We start from the raw sequence: 26,673 nt of genomic DNA, 5'->3' as shown, positions 1-26,673 counted from the left end.
CCCTGCTGGAGGAGCCCGGCATCGGGTGAGTGTAGTGCCGCGTGGTGGCAGGGACACAGTGGTCGTAGCCGTTGGTGCACGTGCCACGTGCCGGGCGTGGCACTGATGCTTCCGCAGCTCTGTCAGTCGCTCCACTTCGCAGATGACGGGCTGAGGCCCAGTGGTTGGCCTGCCAGGCCCCAGCTGGTCCGGGAGCTGCAATTTGGACCCTCTTCCTGGCTGCCGAGCCCCTCAGCCTCATGCCTCACCTCGCTCTGCCCCAGGAGACCGCGGGTCCCGTCTATCTGCTTGTCCCTCTGTCCCACTGTTCACAGACCCCCCTGCGGCCTTCACAGGGCGGGGGGAGAGGGCGTTTCTCTGAAGCTGTTCGCAGGATAGGGTCCCAGGGGATCTTGGAGGCCGTTGACTCGTCCCCAGCCTTCCGGGCTCCAGGCCTGCATCCCAGTGTCCCAGGGAGCGGCTTGACCGTGTCCACCGCTAGTCAGGTCCTCAGACTCTGTGGCCGGCCCCTCTCGGGTCCCCGTTCTCAGAGGGAAGCGAGGCCTGGGCGTCAGCGTGCTTCTGACCCAGAGCCCGGGACACTTGGGGGCCTGCGGGGAAGCTGACCAGGGGGCGGGGCCTACAGCAAGCAGGACCCCAGCGTGGGGGCCTCTGCCCTGGGGAGTGGGCCTGGGTGGCCAGGTACCAGATTTTTCCAGAGGAGCTGAAAGTCCAGATTTTTGTGAAATCTGTTTTTTTGCCTTTTGATTAAATTTTAAACTTTTGTTTTCAAAATATTTCAGAGAGGAAAGTTTCAAGCAGAGTAGACCCGCGCCCTGGCCTCGCTGGCTGACGCTTCAGGGTGCGCGCGCGTTTGCTCTGTGTCTCCTGCGTCTGAGCGTTGTTGCCGTGACGCCGATGGTCACTCTTACTATCCTTGCTTCGTATGGGAGTACGTGACCCCTCCCTTAAACCCCTCAGCACACCTCAGGGGTGTCAGGGGATGGTTGTCACACCAGGATCTTTTCAGGGACACGACATTCCTAGCTAACCCACAGCCCGGGTTCAAAGCCTGTCCCGATTTCTGACGTGCCCAGAGCAGTGGCTAGGGAGTTTGGGTGTGGCGTTTGCCCCTCATCACACCCGACTGTTTCAAAGGTGGGCGAGCAGCTTCAGGGTTTGAGGACACGGGGAGACCCAGGCGGGTGGCGCCGTTTGTGCCCTCACCCTGGGCTGACCTCAGGGGCGGCAGGAGGTCGAGCTGGGCCCACGACGCGGGCTCCTCCTGCCTGACCCAGTAAGGAAGCTGCAGAGCTTTCTGGGTTGGGTCTGGAGCCCAGCTCCACTGAGGTCTGGCTGGGAACCTTGGCCAGATACACAGTTCCTCTGAGGATCTGCTTCCAGATTTCAGCCTGTCAAGAAGCCAAATGAAAAGTGAGAAACTACACGTCAGATTTCCTAGGATGCTGCTGGGCCCGGAGAGGGGGACCCAGACTCTTGAGGGAGTGCCGTTCCGCCCCCACCCCGTCCCTCTTCCCTCCTTCCTTCATTCCTTCATCCGTCCACCCAGCGTCCTCTGCCGAGCCTATACTGGGGGTGGGATGCAGAGGCCACTTCTGGGTTGGAGGAGTTCAGGGTTATCGGGGTGGGAGGGAGCGTGGGGAAGGCTCCCAGGGAGCAGGGCGTCCGGGCGGGGGGCCGTGTGGGGAGACCCCAGTGCCTCTAGGGACTGCAGCCCCTGTGGTTGGGTGCGAGGATGTCCGGAGGGGGTCTTTGAAATAGAAGACGGACGCCAGAGGCCAGTCCGCCCTGCACACGCCCACGTTTATGGCCTTGGAGGGTGGCCAGGGCATGGGTGGAAACGGCCGGGCTTTGAATGGGGTGACTCTGCGGTGGCCACCCCCGGAGGGGAGGGAGGGAGAGAGCCAGGGGGCCTGGGAGGGGCGGCCCAGGGCTCGGCTTCCGCGCTGGCTGGGGTGTCCTGTCCCTGCCCTGGGGTGCCTGCCTCGGGCTCGCCCCTCGCCTGCAGCCAGCGGGAGGCCATGTGGACTTGTGGACAAAGCCCACTTAGGAGCACTGGCCCCACAGTGCCAGGGCCCAGCCCGCCACGCGGCGTCCATTAGGTTAGGAAAGACAGTGGATTCGGGTCTCACAGCAGCGTAGGAAGTGCCACGGACCACAGACCACAGAATATAGGACATGGAACCCAGAGCATCTGCGGATCCGGAGCCATGACCGAAAGGGCCGATGCAGGGCAGGTGGGCACGGGAGGGGGAGGGGAGGTGGGCCAGACTTCAGGGCCGGGTAAACGTCATACCTCGACCACCCCCCTTACGGACCTTCATTAGTTGTGGTTTTCCTGAGTCCGTGTCCTTCCTGGTCACCGTCCCTCCCCAGCCCCCCCGACTTCAGTCCACTTTGTTGTTTCACCCACTGCGGTTATTATCCGAGTGACACCCAGACTGTCCCTCGCTGGCCGGGGGAGGGTCTTCGTGAGGCTCCCGCCTCCTCTGGCCTGAGCCTCACCTTTTCTGTCATTTTCCTTGCTTTCTGGTATTTCTTTTTTCTTAAAGTCAGGTGTTTTTTTTGTTTGTTTTGGTTTTTAAAATTTTATTTATTTATTTATTTATTTATTTATTTATGGCTGTGTTGGGTCTTCGTTTCTGTGTGTGGGCTTTCTCTAGTTGCAGCGAGCGGGGGCCACTCTTCATCGCGGTACGCGGGCCTCTCACTATCGCGGCCTCTCTTGTTGCGGAGCACAGGCTCCAGACGCGCAGGCTCAGTAATTGTGGCTCACGGGCTTAGTTGCTCCACGGCATGTGGGATCCTCCCAGACCAGGGCTCGAACCCGTGTCCCCTGCATTGGCAGGCAGATTCTCGACCACTGCGCCACCAGGGAAGCCCCTCTCTGGTATTTCAAGAAGCTGCCGGCTCATCTTGTATGTTTTCTGCCCCAGACCTGGAGTCAGTTTTTTCTCTAAAGAATCTAGGTTCCTTTTGGTGGGAAATTGTATTTAGAGACCACATTCTGGGCCCTGGGGGTACTCACTGCTTCAATTTGTCATTGTTGCTGGGCTTTTTCTGCACACAGAACTAGGACTTTTTTTTAAGATAAAATATTTCATGAGTTCATATTGATTCCTCCAGTTCCAGTTCAGGGCTACAGGTTGGCTGGCTTGGCTTCCTTCCTTCCTTCCTTGTAATGTAACGTGATTAATTTGATGTCTTTATCTCTTTTCACCCATGCTGAAAATGCCAGCTCTAAATGACACCAACAAAAGAATTCTTTGCTTTATTGCACCACACTTGCGAGCACACACATGCACAAACCCGACCTTAGAATAACAAGACTGTTACTAGTGCCACCAATATGATCAGCAAAAACTGTTTAAGATTTTATTCCAGCTTATTTTGCCCTGAAGCATCTGCATTTTGGGAGGCGATGCTGTCCGTTGGATACACATTTCAGTTCATTTGCTGCCTTTTACTTTTGATTTGTAAGTATCATTTTTCAAATCCCAGTCTTGTTTTTATTATTGTGTAAAATATTAACATGGTTCCAAAGCCGTGCCCACCAACAAGGTATGTCCGCAGGATCGTTGATTTACCCCATGTCCCCGCCAGTCACTCAGCTTCCTTCCTAAGGCCTGTGGGGACCCTTTTACTCACAGGATTTGCCTGTGTGTTGAAGTAGCAGATCGATAAGTAAGATAGTGAGTCAGCGGATGTGCACAGAGATTCACACCCCCTCCTCTTTCTTAAACACATGCCTTTTCCATCTGGCATGCATCCTGGACCTCACGCCTTGGCAGTTTATAGAGGGTTTTGACAGCACTGGGTCTTTGGGGCTATTCCAGAGCTGGAGCCGTAGGTGATAGGAGGAGATAAATCCCCTCACGTCGTCTGCTTGGTCACATCTCTGCCCATTTCACGGAGGAGGAAGCTGCTCGCCAGGCCCACTGCCGTACCTCGGGGTGGCGCATGGGGTTGAGATTGGGGTCTGCCTGTGGCCGTGCTCGGCGGCTCCCAGGCCTGAAAGGGTGGCCGTGGGCCCCTCTAGCTGCCTTGGTTCACAAGGCACCGCCAAGCGTGTCGAGCCACGGCGGCTGGGCCCGGAGAGTCAGCAGAAGAATCCAGCCCCGGCACTTTCATGGGAGAACCAGCCGGCGTGAAGCGGCCGTGCCCTTGGTCTTATTGCCTCTAAGGGGAAAAACAAATACAGCCGGCATATAATGAGATCCTTACCAGTGAAGAAAGTCCCGGCGCGTCCTGAAGCCTGAAGCCTCCGTGGACCGAGGCGGCTTCACCTCGTGTGCCCCGTGACCACCGGCCTCCCCCGCCCTCGGAGCCCAGTGCCGCCACCCAATGGGGGCCCAGGGCTGCTGGCTGGGGGCGGACACGGATGGCTGCGCGGGACCTGAGCCGGGGCACGGAATGGCCTCCCAAGGCGGGGCTGGGTGCGGGCGTGGGGCAGCTGTCGGGCTGGGCAACAGCGGGAGGTGTTGTCCCCGAGCCAGCGTGTGCTCTCTGTGTGAGCACGTGTGTCCACGTGGGTGCGGGGGTCTCAAGCAGCCCCTCGAAGGAAAGGAGAGGGGGCTTTCCAGACGTGGCGCGCCGTGCACATCTAAAATGATGGTTTTTGGGCTTCCCTGGTGGCGCAGTGGTTAAGAATCCGCCTGCCAATGCAGGGGACACGGGTTCGAGCCCTGGTCCAGGAAGATCCCACATGCCGTGGAGCAGCTAAGCCAGTGCGCCACAACTACTGAGCCTGTGCTCTAGAGCCCACGAGCCACAATTACTGAGCCTGTGTGCCACAACTACTGAGCCTGTGTGCAACAACTGCTGAGCCCGTGAGCCACAACTACTGAGCCTGCGCTCTAGAGCCCGTGAGCCACAACTACTGAGCCTGCGCTCTAGAGCCCATGAGCCACAACTACTGAGCCTGTGCTCTAGAGCCTGCGAGCCACAACTACTGAGCCCGTGAGCCACAACTACTGAAGCCCACGTGCCTAGAGCCCGTGCTCTGCAACAGGAGAAGCCACCGCAATGAGAAGCCCGCGCACCACAACAAAGCGTAGCCCCCGCTCGCCGCAGCTAGAGAAAGCCCGCACACAGCAGTGAAGACCCAATGCAGCCAAAAATAAATAAATTTATTTTAAAAAATAAATAAATAAAATGATAGTTTTTAATGAAGTCACAGGTGGTGGGGTCCGTGCTGGCCTGGTCGGGGTGGTACAAAGGCTGCTGCCACTTGCGGGCCACTCCAGGGCTCCGTCCTGTCCTGGCACGTGGGCTCCCGTAGTGTCCTGCATGCTCTGTCCCACACATGGCACTCACTTTGCACTTGTCCTTGAGACTGTCCACGTTGATGACACAGCCTCCCTGACCTTTTGGTGACTGTGCTGGGCCCAGGGACATGTGCAGAGGGTACCCCAGCGATGGGCAGGCACGTGGTTTTGTGGCTGTCGCACGTGGCGCTGTCACGGGCGTCCTCTGGGACCGTGGCCAACTGCGTTTCCTTCCCTCTCAGCCCTCCAGACCCCCAGCCCCGCAGGCTGCTGGTACTTCTCAGCCGCTCACCTGTGATCGCCAGCCTCACCCTCACCTGGCCGGACCCTGTTTGTGCCCTTCCCCCTCCCAGCCTCGGCCAGGTCTCTGGCCCTGGTGGGTGCATCTGCTGCCCCCTCTGTGGGCCTGCGTCCAGCCCTTTGAAGCAGCCTCTGATTGGTTTAGCAGTCGTGGAAAGAACACACATCCCCAGCCCCCGGAGCCCTGGGTGTGGGTGTTTCCAGGGATCTGGCCGATGCGCTGTGGCATCTCCCGCCCATGTACTCAGCGGGTCTGGCAGCCCTGATTGCACCGCTGCCTGGACCTTGTGATAGATCCTTGGGCCCAATGGGTTTAAAATAAGCAAGAAGCCTTTTATCCTGGAAAACGTTTCGTATCCTGGGAAGTGATGAGAAGGGAGGAGGGAGCCAGGCTGGGAAGGCCTCCAGGACTCCGTGTTTTCCACTCCTGACCTTGGACGTGGCCTGCACGGGGTGGAGGCATTGGGGGAAGGGGGCTCCCACGTTGTCAGCTTTCACATGGGGGTCACACCCGCTCTGTGATGATGGCATCCTGTAGTGCACGGTGGCCTGGGGTTCCCAAGATGTGGCCTCCGCATAGGACCAGCGCTGGTCCCTTAGGGGTCGGGCCGGGTTGGGGCACCACCTGCTATGCAGACGAGCCTGGGAACCGAGGACCCTCCCTGGAGGTGACGGAGGAGCCGAGGATCTCCTGGAGGTCAGCGCGGGCTGTTCAGCGGGAGAGGTGGGCGGGGGCGGGGAGCTCTGGGAGCCCCTGTGCTGCTCGGCGAGGACGCCCCGTTTTATAGCCAGTGAGTCCAGGTCCGCAGGGTGGACGTGCTCGCTCCTCTCCAGCCAGCCGGGCGGCCACGCTGACCCAGGCCCTGTGGGCCTCAGGGCCCGGCGCCCTCCTGCGCTGCTCCTCGTACCCCAGCCTGGGAGCCGCCGCCGGCCTGGCTGCCCAGACACCTCCCGGGTGGCCCCGCTGGGCGACCGGCAGCTGCGTCTCTTCCGCCAGGAATGAAACCCTTGAAGAAGGATCCAGAACCCGAGTGTCGTGATGCCCGACGTGGCAGGGTAGGCTTTGCGGCCGGCAGTGTTGCACGCGGGGGCTTCTCCCCTCAGCTCCTGGGTCCTGTTTCTGAGCCATCGGTGCAGAGGTGGTGATGAGATTTCCAGCCCCAAGCTCGGTTACCGCGTGGGATGCGGGGCCTGCCTGGGAGCAGGCAGAACCATTTGCTGCCTCGGTGGCGCTCGGACTGCCGGCCTGGGGCCCGCAGAAGCCGTGTCACTGCTGATGGCTGTGCACCAAGCGGCATCGGCCCTTCTGCAGGGTCTCTGCAAGGTGTCGAGGGAGGGCAGTGGTTTTCTCACTCTGGCTCTGACCACAGCTGTTACCCTGTGACAGGGTGAGGTGGGGGGAGCGGGCTGGCCCAGCATTTATTTAGTTTTGAAATTTTGTTCATCAGTTTGGTAGTTTTCCTCATACAGATCTTGTGCATATTTTGTTAGGTTTACACCTAAGTATTTTATTTTGGGGGGTGCTAATGTAAATGGTATTGTATTTTTAATTTTAAATTCCACTTGTTCATTGCTAACATATAGGAAAGTGATTGACTTTTGCATGTTAACCTTGTATCCTGCAGCCTTGCTGTAATCACTTATTAGTTCCAATGGGTTTTGCTTTTGTTTTTTATTCTTCAGGATTTTTTACATAGACAGTCATGTCATCTGCAAACAGTTTTATTTCTTCCTTTGTAGTCTGTATACTTTTTTTTTTGGCCACACCACACGGCTTGCAGGATCTTAGTTCCCCAACCAGGGATCAAACCTGGGCCCCTGGCAGTGGAGGCATGGAGTCCTAACCACTGGCCCACCAGGGAATTCCCTCCAGTCTGTATACCTTTCATTTCCTTTTCTTGTCTTATTGCAGTAGCTAGGGCTTTTCCAGTATGATGTTGAAAAAGAGTGGTGAGGGGGATATATTTGGCTTGAATCCCCATCTTAGGGGGAAAGCATCTAGTTTTTCACCACTAGGTATGACGTTAACTGTAGGGTTTCCAGAGCTCTTCTTTATCAACTTGAGGGAATTCTCCATATTCTTATTTTTCTGAGAGTTTTTATCATGCATGGGTATTCAGTTTTGTCAAATGCTTCTTATGCATCTGTTGATATGATTTTTCTTCTTTAGCCCTTTGATGTGATGCATTATCATTGATTTTTGAATGTTGAACCAGCCTTGCATACCTGGAATGAATTCCATTTATTTGTGGTGTATAAATCTTTTAATACAGAGTTGGATTTGATTTGCCTGTATTTTGTTGAGGATTTTTACATCCATGTTCATGAGATAGTGGTCTGTAATTTTCCTTTCTTGTAATATCTTGGTCTGGTTTTGGTATTAGAGTAATTCTGGCCTCATAGAATGAGTTAGAAAGTGTTCCCTCTGCTTCTAAATACTTCTGGAAGAGATTGTAGAGAATTGGTATGATTTCTAACTTCAGTGTTTGATAGAATTCACTAGTGAACCCATCTGGGCCTGTGCTTTCTGTTTTGGTAGTTGAATATTTATTGATTCAGTTTAATAGGTTGTATTATCTATTTCTTCTTGTGTGTTTTAGCAGATTGTGTCTTTCAAAGAACTGGTCCCTTTCATCTAAGTTAGCAAATTTGTGGGCACAGAGTTGTTCATGGTTTTCCTTTATTATCCTTTCCATGTCCATGGGATCTGTAGTGATGTCTTTTCTCTCATTTGTGGCATTCATTATTTGTGTATTCTCTCTCTCTCTCTCAATCTCTCCTCTCCACCCCACCCCTCCCCTTTTTTTGTTACCATGGCTAGGGGTTTATAGGTTTTTATTGATCTTTTCAAAGAACCAGCTTTGGTTTCATTGATTTTTCTCTGTTAATTTCCTATTTTATTTATTTATTTATTTATTTAAATTTCCTATTTTAAATTCTGCTCTAATTTTTATTACTTCTTTTCTTTTGCCTGCTTTAGGTTTAATTTGCTTTTCTTTTTCTAGTTTCCTTAGGTTATTGATTTTAGATCTTTCTCCTTTTCAAATGTATGCTTTCAATGCTGTAAGTTTTCCTCTAAGCATTGCTTTTGCTGCATCCCGCAAATTTTGGTAAGTTGCGTTTTCATTTTCATTTAGTTAAACATATTTTCAATTTCTCTGGAGCCTTCTTCTTCCACCCATGTATTATTTAGAAGTGTGTTGCTTAATCTACAAATCCTTCGGGATTTTAAGTTATGTTTCTGTTATTGATTTCTAGTTTAACTCCACTGTGGTCTGAGGGCCGATGCTGTGTGAGTCACATGTATTAATTTGTTCAGGTGTAACACTCAGCTGGCACACCTGGGACCATGGATGTGCTCCCTGTGGAACCCCAGGCATTTGTGTGCTTTTCCCCAGTGCCAGGCATCGGGGTGGAGGAAGCAGCCACAGACGAGATGGCTCCGGGCTGCCTGAGGCAGAGGCTCCTGGGGTTTATAAACACTGTGCTCTCGATGCCCCAGCAGGGAGTGGGCCGCCCCACGTCCACTGCAGTGAACAGCTACGCTTGAGTTATTGCTGTTTAGAGAGAACTATTTGGAAACTTGCAGTCAGTTTCACCCAAACAGTGGAAAAGCCTAAACATAAGCCAGGCACCCTGTCGGGGCGCTGGCTCCCAGCAGACGAAAGCCCCTCTGTTACCCGGGCTGTGACATGCAGCAGCAGAAAACAAGGTGTCCCCGTGGTGCTCGGGCACCAGAGCTTTGCCTGCGGCTCCAGGCTGGTTCCTGGAACGTGAATAACATTGACCGTGAGCCCGGGCCAGCAAAGGAAAGAAGTTCTCCCAAGGCAAAAGGCAGCAGGCGTAGGGCTTTGAGAACCGTTTCCAATGTCAGGTGCACTTTTTCCCTTGGTGGCATCATTCTGAAGTCAGAAAACACACTCGTACGCACTCGAACACGTTTTCTGCATTCAGTGGGACCTTTTTATTAATGTTGTCCACATCGCTCATTATTCCCTCCTGGTCCTTGTCACCACACGCGTGCACTCTGTGCTGACCCGCTGCTGGAGCGTCTGCACCATGTTATGAGCTGGTCTTGCGACATCACCAGCCGGGGGTATAAACACGCATCCTGGCTCTGACATCCCCCACTCCCATGCTTCTGAAAGTTTGACGTTTTTCAAAATAAAACGTTTAAAGAAATATAGACACAGAAATATTGGAAATGCTAATGGAATTTTTTCCTTATGACTGGAGGTGTTCCTGTGGTCATTGTCACAGCACTTTTGCTTAAAATCACAAGAATTCTGCTCCCATTCCCATCCTTACAGAATGCAGAGGGGCAGATTGTTGGAGCCGGGGAAGGGCGGGGGGGGTGGGGCGGGGGTGAGTGGCAGGTTTTCTGTGCGGCTGGGGTGCAGGGATCTTCACTCCCACCTCGGAAGGGGGGCAGGTGCTTGGGGCAGGCGCAGCTCTGATTGGCTGTGGGCACCTCTCTCCCGTCCTCTGTCCTCTGCTGCACTTGGGTGGCCTCACTCTGAGAACTGGTCCAACCTGTTTGCTTCTGCGGGTTTCTTTGCAGGGGTGGGGGCAGGAGGTGTTTACCTGTCAGGCCACCTGCAGCAGCAGTTCGGCTATATATTAGAAATGTCAGCCAATAAAAGGGAATAAAAGAGCCATAACTGGATCATGAGACTGGCTGAGCTCGGGCGCGGAGTGCTTCTTTGGCATCATTCCCAGGGTTGGGAGAAGGGGCTCGGAGCTGCCGTGTGCACAGGGTTTGGAGCCAGCAGAAATAATCACGGTGGCTCCTGATCGGGAGGGTTTCAGGAGTGGGGTCCTCTTGGTTAATTTCCCATCATGCCGTGAGCTGTGCCCATTCTGCAAGTGGGTTAACTCCTGGGCGACTCAGCCCCTGGGCCCCTCCAGGCAAGTTGTGGGGTGGCACCAGCTCTCTGGGTTGCCATCAAGGGAGCGTTTGTCACAGGGATGACCACACCCCTTGTGATGAAGGCCCACATGTACATCTGTCCCCCTCACTGGACAGTGGGCCCCTTAGGCAGGGGCTGTAAGCGGAGGCTGGGGGTCAGGAGTCAGGTGATGTAGGGATTGTGGCAGACAGAGCATGTGCTCCCACCAGGGTGGGAAGGGGGCTGAGTTCTTGCTTCATGAGAACAAAGGCCCCACGTTGCTAGATCTTCCTTTTTTTTTCCCAAAGAAAAGCCAAAAATTTGGATATTTATTACTCTCTCAAGTTTTAAATGTTGGGGCTAACTTTGAAAATGGGGCCAAAATTGGCCCATGAAGAATCAATAAAGCACTAAAGAAAATTCAGTGGTGACCAAAGACTTTCCCTTCCAAAGAGACTCTGGTCCCAAAGGTTTTATGGGTGAATTCTGTCAAACTTCAACAAACTGTCCATCCTTTTACGAGTTGCTCCAGAAAATAGAAAACAGGAGAAAGCTGCTCAGCATTATTGTATGAATTTCATATGAATTTGGAGGGACACACAAATCAGCCCATAACAGACACATAGAGTATGTGCTGTGTAAGTGTAATACCAGGATGGAGCCATTAGTGGGTGTTGTTGGGAAAACTGGCTAACCATCTGGGGAAAAACAAACCAGATCCCCTTCCTCACGGACAAAAGGCCTAAATATGAACCCAAAAACTATTTGGCAGAAGTTAATTGCTATGGACTGAACCGTGTCCCCCAGATTCACTTATTGAAGCCCTAAGCCCCAATGTGATGGCATTTGGAGGCAGGCCTTTGGGAGGTGATTGGGTTTAGGTGAGGTCAGGAGGGTGGGCCCCCAATGGTGGGATTAGTGCCCTTATAAGAAGACACCAGAGAGCCTCGCACGCTCGCTCTCTGCCACATGAGGGCACAGCGAGAAGGCAGCCTGAGTAAAGCCGAGATGTGCTCCTGAAAAAACGGAAGAAACAGGGTGGGATCTGTAGCACGATGCTGTTTGGGGGTAAATTTAAAGTACATGCATATAGCTCAAGATTCCACGTTGTGAGAGAAAGCATACAATGGAAAGGAAATCCCTCAAATTTCAGAACAAGCACCAGTGCAAGGGGGACGGGGGAGGTGGGTAGAAGGGGGAGAAATTGTCAACAAGAGCAGATCACCAGTGTCATGAACTCGGACACAAATCTGCATCTGAGGTTTAAGATGCTAGTAGGTCCCACTAAACGCTGGCGTGGCCAGGTGCAGTTTGTGCTTCCATCGGGAACACTGGGGTCTGCTGCTGAGTGGGCGGCCGAGCGGGAGGCTGATGGGGGATGCGGGAGGGGTCCAGGTCTGTCCCCCCGACATGTGCCTGCTGTTAGAGAGCGGGGCAGAGGGGGGATGTCCCAGGAGGAGGACGGGGAGAGTGGGAAGGGCTCTGCTTCCCTAGAACCTGGAGCACAGCGGGCCGCCTGGTCTCTCCCACCAGCCCCGTCGTCCAGAAGGAGGCTGGTGCTCTCTGGCCGGCTGAGCGCTGGGCTGGTCCCAGAACTGGGGTCTACGTCTGTGCGGCCCTGCCAAGTGACTGTGGACAGGCCTGCCCATGCTCTGTGCTGGAAGGGTCTGCGGTGGCCCCGTGAGCTACAGAGTCGGTATCTGAGGCTCAGCGTGGAGGGTGGGCCGCCAGGGCTTCGCAGCACTTTGGTGAGTGAGTCCTTCCCGGGTGATCTTCTTGGTTGCTTGAGGGCACAGTGGCATTTTATAAGACACGCCCCCATGGGCAAGCTTCCAGGGCCTTGACCCCAGGGCCCTGGGGCCCCTGGGGCACCTGCCTCCTACAGGGGAGAGGGGTATGGCTGGTGAGTGCAGTGGGACATCGGCACAGCCTGGGCTGGTCTGAGCCACTGCAAGGCCAGTCTGCTGGGCCGTGGGCTTTGGGGCCACACAAGGCTGCCCATCCCACACCGTCCCCTGGTCCCCAGCCCCACGCAGTCTAATCTAGGAGGCCACCCACCCTGAGAGCAGGTTTGAGGTCAGATCACGGAAGCCGGAAGGAGTTGGCTGGTATTTCACCCCAGGAGTGGGTGTTCTCTGACCATCAGAGAACATTCTTCACCCTCATTCTGAAGAGATGGCCTGTGGGAGAAGGCCCGGTTTCCATGGCAATGTGTTCACACCCCCAAGGCCTCAGGGCCAGGGTCTGGCTTCTGCCAGGGTGGGGACCGCAGGTGACACCCAGAACCGATCACACCCCAGAAGGTGTCGGGGGGCCACGTGGCCCTCCCAGGGGGGTGGATGCCACCAGGAGTTGGGAACCAGGCACGCCCAGCACCCACCCCCAGGGCTCGGGTGCATCTCAGGGTCGAGGGAGGGCCCCCCCCGGCTGGTGCCTTCCCTTCTTGCCTTAGAATTGTTTTCAGAGACACTTTGCTGCTTAGCTAAGGTCAGGGTGAAGTGAAGGCTTAGGTGGCCTTGGCTGCTGACTTGACTGTAGCTTCGAAGGTCTTGTTTCCAAGGTCAAAACAAGTAACTTACCAGCAGGACGTGTTCTAAACATTTACTTGCAAGTCAAGAATTAGCTTTATTTTACTTTATTTTTTTTAACATCTTTATTGGAGTATAATTGCTTTACAATGGTGTGTTAGTTTCTGCTGTATCACAAAGTGAATCAGCTATATATATATACATATATCCCCATGTCTCCTCCCTCTTGCGTCTCCCTCCCACCCTCCCTATCCCATCCCTCTAGGTGGTCACAAAGCACGGAGCTGCTCTCCCTGTGCTGTGCGGCTGCTTCCCACTAGCTATCTATTTTACATTTGGTAGTGTATATATGTCCATGCCACTCTCTCGCTTCGTCCCAGCTTACCCTTCCCCCTCCCCATGTCCTCAAGTCCATTCTCTACATTTGTGTCTTTATTCCTGTCCTGCCCCTAGGTTCATTAGAACCTTTTTTTTTTTTTCCAGATTCCACATATGTGGGTTAGCATACAGTATCTGTATGACAGACTAGGTCCATCCACCTCACTGCAAATAACTCAATTTTGTTTCTTTTTATTAGCCGTATTTTAAAATGGTACTTGGGCAGTGGGGTTTGGATTTAAAATAAACAAAAACCAAAATGTCTGTGTTGTTGGAATTAGCTGTGATGAACATTTAAACTACTTTTGGGCTGAAAATAACAAGCCCAAAATGGAACAGCTCCGTTTGCATGATTTTTTCAGAAATATATCACGTTGGGATTCATCAGTGGGTGTTTTTTTTTTTTACTGAGGTATTGTTGATTAACAGTATTACATGTTTCAGGTATGACATAGTGATTCATAATTTTTAATGGTTATATTCCATTTATAGTTACTACAAAACACTGGCTATGTTCCCTGTATAGTTCAATACATCCCTGTAGCTTATTTATTTTATACACAGTAGTTTGTATCTCTTACTCCCCTACCCTGTCTTGCCCCTCCCCCCTCCCTCTCCCCACTGGTAACCACTAGTTTGTTCTCTATATCTGTGAGTCTGCTGCTTTTTTGTTATATTCACCAGTTTGTTGTATTTTTAAGATTTCATATATAAGTGAGATCATATAGTATTTGTCTGTCTGACTTATTTCACTTAGCATAATATCCTCCAACTACATCCATGTTGCTTCAAATGGCATTCTTTCGTTCTTTTTTATGCCTGAGTAATATTCCATTGTATATATGTACCACATCTTCTTTATCCATTCATCTGTTGATGGGCACTTAGGTTGCTTCCATGTCTTGGCTATTGTAAACAGTGCTGCTATGAACATTGGTGTGCACATATCTTTTCAAATTAGTGTTTTCATTTTTTTCAGGTATATACTAAGGAGTTGAATTTCTGGATCATATGGCAACTCTATTTTTAGTTTTTTTCAGGAACTTCCATACTGTTCTCCACAGTGGCTGCACCAATTTACATTCCCACCAACAGTGTAGGAAGGTTCTCTTTTCTCCACATCCTTGCCAACATTTGTTATTTGTGTTCTTTTTGCTGATGGTCATTCTGACAGGTGTGAAGTGTTATCTCATCGTGATTTTGATTTGCATTTCCCTTCGTCTGTGGTGTTTTGACCTCAAGGGTCAGACCTCATCTTGAATGTGAATTTGAAAATGTCAGTTCCATGTGGACGATCGGAGGCCACACCCTGGTGTGAAGAGGAAAGTTCTAAGCTTGGAAGTGGACCCCCGTCTTCGGGAGGCCAGGCAGCAGAGGGGCTGCCTGATGGCGGCTGAGGTTCCCCTGTCTGAGGACCCCGGCCCTCGTAGCAAGACCAGGGAGGGTGCTTCTCAGAGGCCTTGGGGCCCAGGCCACGCATCTCAGGACAGACTGCGGCTGGTTTTCCCTCCTGATCAGGAGACCAAGGGATCGGGGCAGCAGGCGGGGCTCAGGTGGGGCTCAGGTGTGCCTGGAGGTGGAAGCGTGACTTAGCCAAGCGCGGAAGGATGGCGTCCACGTGGATCAGACCTGAGAGCCGAGCTCTGACCTGACGTGCACCTGCACCCTCTCCCCCCGCCTCCCTGCAGCCTCTGGTCACCTGCCAGACCCCTGGGGTGCTGCCCTCCTCCTCCTCCTCCAGAGAGAGAAAGAGACGTTTAAATAGAGGGGAAGTAACTGCCTTAAGACTTACTGATGTTTTCTGGGCCCTGGGAGCGGGCGATCACAGGGCTGTTTGGATCTCTGGTCCTGCTTTTGCTTCCCCAGGGCCCGGCACCTGGGGCTCCTCTGAGGCGCCTCCACTGACCGGTTTCCAAGAATCCCCTTTTTAAACAGGCAGGCGGGCAGCAAGCAGGCGTCCTGACTGCCAGGGTGCATTTCCTGCCTGAGGGGCCCCAGCTTCTTGCTTCTCTTTTGGGGAAACGTGTGCCTGGGGGTGGGTCACATCCCCGAGCGTGGTCACTGCACTCTGGGATCCAGACCCTGACCTCTGACCCTGCATCTGGTTGCCATCCCGAGGAGATGAAGGGTCCTGGACCGACGTGCACACTCCCCCTGGGCGATGGGGCGTCCCCACCCGCCCGGCAGCCCCCTCCTCCCCACGCCCCCTCCCATCCTGCCTGTGGGTCTGTTTCACACTAAACTCGGGCGATGGAACGGCGGGCTGCCCGGTGGGCACAGCCCGAGCCAGCCTCCTCGGCCTCTGTGCCCCTCGGGTGAGCAGCTGTAGAGTCTGGTTTCTTCCCATTTCTGCATCTGGCGTCTCAACACCCTTAGATGCACAGCGTTCACCTGGGAGGAAGCAGAAAGCAGGCCAAGACGGGTTGCCGTGTCCTAGTGGAAACAGTCATGACCTGTCTTACGTTTCCTAAGTGGGGTCTGTTGGGTGTGATCCCATTTTTGTGAGACCGCAATACGTGCAGATCAGGAGGTCGTGACCAGGGACAGCGGGTCCCAGGGGTCGTCGTCTCCCCTGAGCTGGGGAGCAGGAGCCGTGTGAAGCCCCGTGAGGGGCAGGTCGCCTGGTGCCCCTGCAGCACCCCCATGCTGTGCTTTCTTTTCCAGCGACATATTCGATGCCATGTTCCCCGTCATGCACATCGCTGGGGAGACCGTCATACAGCAAGGTACGGCCCCTTCTGCTCCTCCTCGGGGCCAGAGCCCTCTGGGGAGAATTGGTCATTCACTTAGAAAGTATATTTAGGGCTTCTCTGGTGGCGCAGTGGTGAAGAATCCGCCTGCCGATGCAGGGGACACGGGTTCGCTCCCTGATCCGGGAAGATCCCACATGCCGCGGAGCAACTAAGCCCGTGCACCACAACTACTGAGCCTGCGCTCTAGAGCCCGTGAGCCACAACTACTGAGCCCACGAGCCACAACTACTGAGCCTGCACTCTAGAGCCCGTGCTCTGCAACAAGTGAAGCCATGACAATGAGAAGCCCACGCACCACAATGAAGAGTAGCCCCCGCTTGCCTCAACTAGAGAAAGCCCATGCACAGCAACGAAGACCCAACACAGCCAAAACTAAAAACAAATAAATAAATAAATTCATTAAAAAAAAAAGTATATTATACAAAACTCCCATTGCATGTCTTGAGAAAAGCCACTAATGACACTTCAGAACAGTCCGCTTAAAAAGTTAACATGTGTTAATATGTGTTGATAACCTCCTTGTTATTAAAAACATGGCGGAGCTGTGCTGAGTCCTGGCAACATGCTGGGAGTGGATTTCAGATGGCGGTGTCAGGAGAGGACGTGCCCGTCGGCCTGACTGGAGTAACCGTTTCCCTACGTGTGTGAAATAGGCCATCGTGTTCTGCACCTTCCATACATACAGCTTTTATTTAAAGATTTTTTAAAATTGATGAGACCTGGTACTGCTTAGCAGAGGTCTATGAAGCAATGCCGAAAGGTGGTTTATTACAAGAAAAACAAAACTCCGCGTTCTTGCATCACGTGTCCTGTTTCCCTTTTCTCCTAGGGGACGAAGGGGATAACTTCTACGTAATTGACCAAGGGGAAGTGGACGTAAGTATCTTGAACTGTTTTTGGAAAATAACTCCTGTCTCTGCGCACAAGCTCAGGGCTAGAAAACGTCTTTCTGAGTGATGCGTTTCCAGTTTTTCAATCCAGAAGTGACAGAGTTCACTTAAAAGACACTAAGCATATCTGAGCACAGAGTGGAATAAGGGCACCTGCCGTCTGCTTCCTGCACAAGCCGACTGCGGTCCCGGGGCCCCGACTGACCAGCCCTGCCCCAGCCGGGAGCCCACGACCCAGCAGGCTCACCCAGCCACACTGGGTGCTCACGCTTTTTAAATGTCTGCAGGCCCCATGGCTCTGGCTCTACGGTGGAGCCAGGCTCGGTCCGTCCCAGGGATGTGATGCTCCCTGATTTCGTCCAGCTTCCTCCCTTTACTTCCTGCCTTCAGGAGCGAGGGACCCAGGCTCCGACTTGGAGGGAGGAGCGCCTCCTTCAGTCGCCTGCCCCCGCAGGCTGAGCCCACCCTGCTTGGATGGCGGTGTCCTTGCCTGGGCCCCCCGCATGGGCTTCTCCAAATGCGGGGCTCGGCCTGTGCTGCCCTCTGCCCCAACCTCCCCCCCACCCCTCCCCCTCCTCCTTGGGCCTCCATGAGTGTCGTCCTCTCGGCTGGCTGTTAGCAGTGCATCTGCCCCCAGGGTTTTCTCTGTGGCCCTGATGCGGTCCAGCTTGTGCACCTGTTCCCAGGAGAGTCTGGTTAAGGCCGGCCCCGCGGCAGACTGGCCCCCGCGCCCTGGGCTCGGGACTGAGCCTGTCCTGGGGTTCTGGAGTCCACGGTCCCAGCACCGTCAGGGCACGTCCGAGGGGCCCCCGAGTCAGCTCCGGGCCCCGGATGCCAGTGCTGGGGACGGGGCGGGGATGGGGCACTGGCGGCCTCCACACGCCACCCCCGCAATCCGAGCCCCCATGAGGTGGGGTTCCTGCTGCTGTCTGACAGTGCCGCCCCGGTGCGCTGACCCGGCCCAGTTCTCAGGGCTCGGCTTCTGGCACTGCCAGGCCATTGTGGAGGGCCTGGGGGGGCATTTGCTCACTTGTTCCGCCAGCAGCACGTCTGCGTCCATGTGGTCGCGTGTTCTGGGAACCGGCGGGCGGCCCTCGGCTTCCGGAGCTGGTGGCACAGGAAGTGACTCACCACGGGGACCTCAGGGCGAGCGGCACACGGAGTCCGGGTTTCTGTCTGTCCTGAGCTCAGGGCCTGGACCAGGCCTCTGGGGGCGGGGGCTCTTCTGTCTCACACCACAGGAGGAAACTGAGGCGGGAGCCGCGGGCCCGGGGCGGCCACGGCCGCAGAGGGGGTGGCAGGTGGAAACGGGTGCAGGCTGCGGCTCCGACCCGGGCTCAGGCTGCCAGCCCGGCCACCTCCTGTGGGCTTCGCTTTGGGTTAAAACAACACCAGCCCAGGAAGCCGAGGAGACCGACGAGGCTGCCGCGTCCCGGCGTCTCCAGAGCTGCCCCCTTCAGAGGTGCCGAGGGGTCGGCTGGCTCCAGGCTCAGGTCCGGGTCCTTCCTCGGGCCCTGACCGCTGTGTGGGCTTCTTCTTCACCTCGGTCCCTCTGCTGTCACCACTCTCCATCCTGTCCCCCGTCCTCCGTCCCTTTCTTGTTTTCTTTTCTTTTTTTAAAAATAAATTTATTTATTTATTTATTTATTTTTGGCTGTATTGGGTCTTCGTTGCTGTGCTTCATTGCGGTGGCTTCTCTTGTTGCGGAGCACGGGCTCTAGGCGTGCAGGCTTCAGTAGTTGTGGCTCGTGGGCTCTAGAACACAGGCTCAGTAGTTGTGGCTCAGGTTCAGTAGTTGTGACTCGTGGGCTCTAAGTGCAGGGGCTTCAGTAGTTGTGGCTCGTGGGCTCAGTAGTTGTGGCTCGCGGGCTCTAGAGCGCAGGCTCAGTAGTTGTGGCACGTGGGCTTAGTTGCACCGCGGCATGTGGGATCTTCCCGGACCAGGGCTTGAGCCCGTGTGCCCTGCGTTGGCAGGCGGATTCTCAACCACTGCGCCACGAGGGAAGTCCCCCCTTTCTTGTTTTCTTGCTCAAATGTCGATTGAGCACTCGTGTGCTGGACACTTAGAAAGCCCTGAGGATACACTTTTGGGGACATGGCCCCTGCCTTGGGGCTCATAGTCGTCGGGGAGACACCCTGGAAGGGCCTTCCCAGTGAGCATCTTGCCTCTGGGCCTCTACCCATCCTTTCCCTCTGTTCTCATTCCTGCTCTGACTTGCAAACTTCTATGCATCCTTCGAGACCCCACCCAGGCAGAGCCACTGGGCTGATGACCGAGATCGGGGCTCTCCCTCGTGCACAGGGTCCCACAAAGATTGGGTCCTGCTTTCCACCCCCCGGAATGTCCTCCCTCTTCTGTGTTCCTTGGAGTCACACAGCTTCTCTAGTTCAATCCCGAAGATGTCGCCGAAGTGCCGGCTCGTGTCACCAGAGCGTGTGGCTAAGTGAGAGTTGAAATGACCCTGGGGTTGGCACGTCGGAGCCCGGGTTCTCCCCAGCGAGCAGATGCAGGGACGGCTGACCTTTGGCCCAGAGCCTGTCCCTGTCTTTCGAGGAGCCTCAAGGGCCTACCGCCGGGGTCCCGTGAGAGGTGCCTCCCAGGCTAGCGTGCTCCACGCAGATGCGAGAGCCCAGGCCTTGTGGTTTCCTGGCTGCTGCCTGGACCTGGGCCCTCATGCCCGGAGTGGCAGCATCTCTGTGTTACTCCACACGCAGGGTCGGGTGGAGGCCCTGTGGGTGCCCCCAGTACGTCTGCCCCGCCCTCTGTCCCCATTAATCCACCTGCCACCACCCTCCTCGGCAGACCCCGTGCACAGTAAAGATGCCCTCTCCCTCGCAGGGAGGAATGGCCCCAGGTGCTGGCGGCCACCTCCCCTCTGGAGGTGTGAGCACACCGGAGGGTGTGAGAGGCAGGCGCCCACTGGACCCACCACTGCCTGAGCGGAGATGCTGGAACCGGCCACAGGGCTGAGCGCCGGCGGGAACCCTACCTGATGGGTGGTGGGCCCGGCGGGGGGGGCTGTCCCCCGAGACAGGCCCCTTGGCCCTAACCTCTCAGCCCTGGGCGTTCTTGCCCACTCGCCCCCTCCGGACTCAGGACCCCCGTCCCAGCAAACTGTAGAGTGCCAGGTGCTCTCACCTGCTGGCCCACACCTCCATCTGTGAGTGAGGGGAGGGGCTGGCTTGGCCCACTTGTCTGGGCAGGACCCCTCCCGGCCCCCAGGGATGTCACCGAGCCAGGTCTCTCCAGGTGGGGGACATGGGGAGGTGACCGTGTGACAGGGAAGTGGGGTCACTTGCTGTAACTGGGGTTACAGGCAGGTCCAGCCCTCCCCGCAGCGGCTCAGGTACGAAGGCAGCTGTGAGATGCCTGAGCCCGGATGTCTGGGCACTGTGGGCGGATGCCACTTTCTGGCTGACTCTCCAATTCGGGACAGTCAGCCCGGATGGGACAAGGCGGTGGCTTGGGGGCCGCCCCTCTGTCAGTCTCATCAGTTTCCAGCTGCTGGTGGGCGTGGGAGGGCCGGGCGGGGCGAGGGAGCCCCTGTGATGTGGGCGTGAGCACACGATAAACATGCAGGGCCCGAGCCTTGTGGGTGAGGCCACGTTTAAAGGAATCAAAAGATGCTCAGTCAGGAACCTGGGGTGAAAAAGTGGCCTGCTGGCTACCAGCACACATTCTAATAATGATTGTTATCACCGCTCTGGGTACGAAGCTGCAGCTTCTCCCAGGCCTGGAGCCGTGTTTTGTTTGCTCCTTTCTGGCTCTGCCTTCAGGGGAGCAGGGGAGTGACCCCTGACCAGGGACTGGCCGCTTGTGAGGGTTCCGAGGGTGGCTTTTAAGGCTTGAGTGAGGCCCATCTTGTGAGGGCGGGGGGAGCGGAGACTGTGTCCATCACGTCGTTGCCCTGAAGCCCCCAGGACGTGGGCTCCCCTCGGAGGCCCCATCCTGGCCTTTAAACGGGCATGGTTTGGGGGTGGTCATCCAGAGCCCCCCTTCTGCAGGCTGGACACTGCCCTCTGACCAGCGGCGCCCTGGGGGGGGGGGACGGCCAGGTGACCGGATGCCAAAAATACCAGCTTGGTTTAAATTACGGTTTTCCAGAGAGACGCGGAGAGTGCTGGCTGCAGCGTGTGTGTCACCGAGAGCTATAAGCCATTTTCCTGAGTATAAAAATATCTCCCACTTTGTGTTATTCGTGGAACGAAGCATTTCCACTTGAAAGGACGCTCCTCGGCTGACCTCACAGGCTCAGGAGCACGGTTCCTCCCCGATCCTTCCGGGCCTTTGGTGCTTCAGGGCCTCCTTAGGGGGGTGTCTACCCCACCCCAGGCTCCAGCCCCCCACCCAGGGCGCCCCCTGTTTCACAAGACGTCTGGGAGGAGAGCCGTTTCCAGTCTCCAGAGGTGGGAGGGGCCTCCCGGGGACAGGGCACCCCAGGCTGTCAGGCTCCGCGGGTCACGGCCCTCCAGTCTGCTTGCCTGGTGTTCTGCTTTTTATTTTTTAATTGGTAAAGTACACATAACATAAAAGTTGCCATCTTAACCGTTTTCAGGGTCCGGTTCAGGGGCATTAAGCACATTCACACTGTTGTGCAACCATCCCCACCATCATCTCCAGAACTTTCTCATCTTCCCAAACTGAGACTCTGTCCCCATTAAACACTGGATCCCCTCCGCCTCCCCCAGCCCCGGGCCCCCACCCCCTCCTTGCCGTCTCTGTGCCCCTGACGCCCCCAGGGACCTCAGAAGTGGGACCACACAGCGCCTGTCCTCCTGGGTCTGGCTCATCCCACTGAGCGTCACGTCCTCAGGGTTCACCCACGTTGCAGCAGGTGTCAGAGTTTCCTCCCTTTTGAAGGCTGGGTCACATTCCACTGCGTGGATGGCCCACGTCTTGTTTATCTGTTTGCCCGTCATGCCCGCCTTCGTGGCTGCCACCCTGAGCCGTGCTGCTGTGGGCGACGGGGCTGTGCAGGGACCCGGGCGTCCTGCCCTCAGGCGCGCTCTGCTGACCGGCCACTTCCTGGGCGCTGGGTGGCCGTGGCCCGAGCCGGCTGTGAAGCCTTCCTGCAGCATCTCACCCACAGGGTGTGTCTGGGGGCCCAGCACCCCTCTCGGTTCCCTGCTGAGGTCCTGGTGGCCCTACTGTGGCCAGAGGCTGTTCTGGAATCACGGACAGGTGGCCCAGAGCCCCCCGTGTGGTGGTGGTAATGTGAGGACAGCTCGGGGAGGGGGCCGGTCCTCGTGCACACCCCACACCGGGCCCTTGACGGGGCGCATGGTCACCCCGGAAGTAGGTGGCACTTCAGACGTGGATTGGGACCCTGCTGGGACCCTGCCTTGTGGGACCTCGCAGAGTGTGGTGTCTGTGGGGGGAGGGCGGGAGGAGGCCAGGAGCGTGGCGGGTTCCGAGGAGGGAACCTGGCTGGCGGCGGGCCTCCCCTGAGGAGTGGCTGCTGACCCCATGGGGCTGGTCCGCGTGACCCGGGCACCGCGGACAGGGAGCTGGGAGAGAGTCTTTGGGAGGAGTTGCCTCTCAAGCAAAACCAGACAGTCGGCTTTCCCCAGGTGTTTTGGGCTAAAGAGGGTTGAGGCTCGGAACCGGGCTCACCTGGGAAGAGCGACCAACGTACCCGGACTCACCTGCAAAGACCCACCTGCTTGGACGCCCCCCTCTCTTTGTGGCCGGAGACTGGGACGCCGAGGAGCTGGGCCATTAGCTTTTTCTCACCATCTGTGAAACCAAAAACAACAGCGGCTGGCACGCCCAACTCGCTTCCTTGCCCGGGCGGCTCCGGGTGGCGTGGGAAGTGGCTGCGGGGGGCAGGGGGGCTGAGGCCGCAGGAACCCCCCATCCAGTGTAGTGGGTAACTCAGTGACTGATTCTGTCTCCACTCACCCAACAGTTATTTCAATTGAATTTCCGTTTTCTGTGGAGCCGAGTGTTGAACCGAAGTGTCCCGGGTTTGTGGGCAGGCGGGGAGGCAGCCCCCCTGGCGTTCCCAGCTGCTCGTCTGTTTTGGCAGGGCCGAGGTCCCCATCTCAGGTCCCCCTTGACGGAAACGCAGTGCTACCTGTGATGCTGCTTCTGGGGCCTCACTAAGCAGATTCTTGTGCCTTCAACCCAGTCACCGTCTCCACCTCCGTCCAAAGTCGAATCGGAGCTGGTCCATCGTGGGCAGGCATGAGCACCACCTGCTGAGATCCTGGCCTCTGGGCTGCACCCCTGGGGGTCTGATTCAGTCGGCCGGTGTTGGGGGTCGGGCGGGGGGCGTGCGCCTGGGTTTCCGCGGGTTCCCAGGTGATGCCGTGCGCCTGGTCCACACACCACCTGTTGAGTAATGTGGTCGAAGGCTGTGTTTCTGGGACGCCCCTCGCTCCTCCCTGCTCCCCTCCCGCCGCCCTGAGCTGGGCTCCAGCTGCAGCAGGGAGGGGGGGCATCCCAGATGTGAACCTGGCCTCAGCCGTGCTGGAACCTTCTGGTCCTGAGACGACCATCTCCCCGTGCGGTCTTGCTGCGTCCAGTGCCCTCCGAGTTCAGTCCTGCCTCAGGGCCTCGGCTTGTCCTGTGCCCCCGCCTCAGACCTCTTCCCCCTGGTCTTTTCAGGGGGCCCCTCAGGCTGGGCTCGGATTCCCCTCCTCGGAAGCCCTCTCTGGACGGTCTGGACTGAGGCTCTCCCTTCCCTTGTCTTCAGGGCCAGCGCTCGTTTTCATGACAGTTACGCTTGTGTGATGATCACCGGTCCCGGTCGGCCGGTAAGTCCCGGTGAACAGGAATCCGCACAGTCTTCACCGCTGAACCCAGCAGTTCGAACGTGCAGGGCGCCCAGGGTGCTGGGGGTGACACGGGGGTGACAACGAGTGAACGAATGAACGATAACAGCCGGGCGGGAGCTCTGGGTTCAGCCGGAGGCACCGAGGCAGCGGCGGGAGCAAAAACGTAGCCCAGTAGGGCCTCCCACCACTTTTCTTGTAAAAGAAGGAAAAACAAAAATGAAACAAAGCACGAAGTAGCCCCTTTGCGTGCCAGCTGGGGTGGGGCCGGGCACTGCGCGGCCGTGGTGACAGAGGCCAGTGTCCCGAGAAGGATGGCCCTTTGTGCTCCGTGGGGCGGCCCTGGCCCGTCCTCGCCTCCGCACAATGCTCTTCTCTGACGCCTCTGAGGGCGCTGTCGGGACCTCGGTGAGGAAGGGATCCTCACGGCCCCCTGGTGACGCGCTCTGGCCCAGGTGCCCTCGGTCCTGTGTGCCCTGCGGCGGCAGCTGCCTACGCGCTCTTTGGGGACGCGCCCTGGGAAAGTGGAGGTGCAGCTGCTGCTGGTGCCTCTCCCAAGCCACCTGCCCTGTTGTTCCCCGGGGGGCCCTGTGCTGTTTGGCGGGTGATGGGGTGGCCTGCCCCCCGGCAGCCGTCCGAGGCGGTGCTTCCTTCTTCCCCCGCACTCCCTTCCCAGGCTCCGTGCGTCCGGCGAGGCTCCCAACCCGAGATCTGCGGTCCTCTGAGGCCACGTCGCTGTGGTGACCCTGCACCGAGGGAGCGGGCGCCGGGGGAGGGCCGGCTGGTGCAGCCCGGGGAGACGGCGTTCAGCAGATCGCGCGATATCCCCTGACGCCGCCAGTGCACCCCGACCCCCTGCGTCACCCACGAGACTGAGGGCGTTTGGTCACACGCGAGAAGGTTCGAGGCCCCCTTCGGAATCAGAGCTGAAACTAGACAGACCCTGTCACCCACAGCCTGGGGAGTGGCGGTGCGGCCGTGAGAACAGACGGACCAGACCCAGCGCTCAGACTCGCCCGGCACAGAAGGACGCGCTGGGGTTCCTTTCAGCCCCACCGCGGTTATCTGAAGGCACCTGAGCCCTCGAGGGGCCCCGGGAGTTCCTGGCACCTGGAAACGTCCCGCGCCCTGACCTGAGTGGTGGGGAGACCCACTGCGCTGCACGCTTAGGGTCGTACAGGTTAAGGTTTGAGAGCTGTATCCACGCAGAGAGGATTTTACACACTTATAAGCCCTGTGGAGGGAGGACCAGCCGCGAGGGCAGCCCGGCCGTGCCTGGGTCAGCGTGGCGGCCCCTCCACAGACTCTGGTCCCCTTTGAGAAAACCGCAGGTGGCGGCTCCGGGGGTGCTCTGTGGGGAGCATCTCGGGGCAAAGCCGGGCGGACACGCTCCCTGCCTCCCGGGGAGGATGGGCGTCGCCCTGACTCCTCGAGGGCCTTGCTGGGCGGAAGCTGGTATCTCTTCCCCCCCACACCCGGCAGGGGCATCGTGCAGGCTCGCCGTGTGGGCAGGGGCTCGCGGGCACAGACGCGCAGGCCCCGGGTCGCTCTGTAAACTGTCATCGCCATTCCCCTGCCGCCTTGTGGGCTCCCCGGCCTTGCTCACACCGGACTCCGTTCTCACCTGCGTGGTGTCCCGCAGGCTGGCAGTTCTGTGCCTCGGTTATTGTCAGGATAATGAGTCACTGATTCCGTGAGAATTGCTTCCATGATTCATCGCAATCCATTCTTTCCCGACAGGCATGCTTTTTGCCAATGGGAACCATTCTTTAAGCTCATTGACATCGAGGGAATGAACAGTGGTTGTGTTAATTTATAGTAAGCGAATCTGCATAATAAACAATCCGGGCCATTCTTGCAGGATGCGGACGTGCGGTCCCTGGGTAGTAGGGACACTGTGCGGCGGGCGCCGCCCTCCCAGGCTGAAAGGGAATCTTGTCCGCCTTCTGGGCTCGGCCCTCGGCGCCAGCCTCCGCTCCCATTGACCGCAGGCCCGGGCGCTTGGGTGCTGCCCGCGGGGAGCGGAGGCCCCGGGGAGGCTTGGGAAGCCTGGCCCCTTCCCGGCCGCGGGGCCTGCCGGTGGAGGTGGCCCAGGGGCCGGGCTGCTCCCCGGAGCCTCGGGCAGCAGGAACGGCAGGGAGGGCTGTCTGTGAATGAAGTGGGCGAGGTGGAGGGGCCCGCACGGGTGGGGCGAGAGCGCCATGGCAGGGGTGACTCCCTGGGGTGTGGTCAGGGAGCCCGAGGCCCAGGTGGACAGCCCGTCTCTAGTCGGTGAGGAACTGAGTCGCAGGCCGACTTGGGAGGTGGCGGGACTCGCTCTCCTGCGGAACAGGAGCCGGAGCGGTGCGTCCACCTGGGGCCTGGCCGGTCTCGTCGGCACTGACCGCTGAGGGCCTCCGCCTTTGTGCCCATCCAGCCTCGGCTCTGGTTAGGGCTGGGCGTGAGGTGGGCGCCTTGGCCGATCCTGGGCCTGGGCAGGGCAGTTCCGAGTTCTGCCCGCCTGCAAGGGATCTGGGGGCTGCAGCGGCCTTGTGCCCTCCTGGGGGATGGAACGGAGGGCTCCCCGCGCAGGAAGCAGCAGTGTAACCCCAGGCCCCCGGGACGCTGTCCCTCTGTCCCCCAAAGGTGTATGTGGACGGAGGGTGGGTGGCCCCAGCCCCCGTGACGCTGTCCCCCTGTTCCCCAAAGGTGTATGTGAACGGAGAGTGGGTGACCAGCATCAGCGAAGGCGGCAGCTTCGGGGAGCTGGCCCTCATCTACGGCACCCCCAGGGCAGCGACTGTGAAGGCCAAGACGGACCTCAAGCTCTGGGGCATCGACCGGGACAGCTACCGGCGCATCCTCATGGTGAGTGAGCGGTGCCTGCGTGGAGGCTTCGCCAGGGCTGGGAG

General features: G+C 57.2%; 1 protein-coding gene across 3 annotated transcripts in view; it reads left to right on the top strand.

The window, feature by feature from the left end:
• Positions 1-26,673, top strand: part of PRKAR1B (protein kinase cAMP-dependent type I regulatory subunit beta) — an 86,338-nt gene that overhangs the window by 35,781 nt on the left and 23,884 nt on the right. For all 3 annotated transcript variants that reach the window (XM_057528309.1, XM_057528308.1, XM_057528310.1), the window contains exons 5-7: positions 16,027-16,088; positions 16,945-16,991; positions 26,471-26,629. In XM_057528309.1, coding sequence (XP_057384292.1) covers positions 16,027-16,088; positions 16,945-16,991; positions 26,471-26,629 — 268 coding nt within the window. The remainder of the gene's footprint in view (positions 1-16,026; positions 16,089-16,944; positions 16,992-26,470; positions 26,630-26,673) is intronic.

Source organism: Balaenoptera acutorostrata, chromosome 15 (assembly GCF_949987535.1).
Source record: "Balaenoptera acutorostrata chromosome 15, mBalAcu1.1, whole genome shotgun sequence".
Classification (NCBI taxonomy): Eukaryota; Metazoa; Chordata; class Mammalia; order Artiodactyla; family Balaenopteridae; genus Balaenoptera; species Balaenoptera acutorostrata.
The sequence above is the reverse complement of the archived record's forward strand: the minus strand, read 5'-3'. Positions and strand labels throughout refer to the sequence as shown.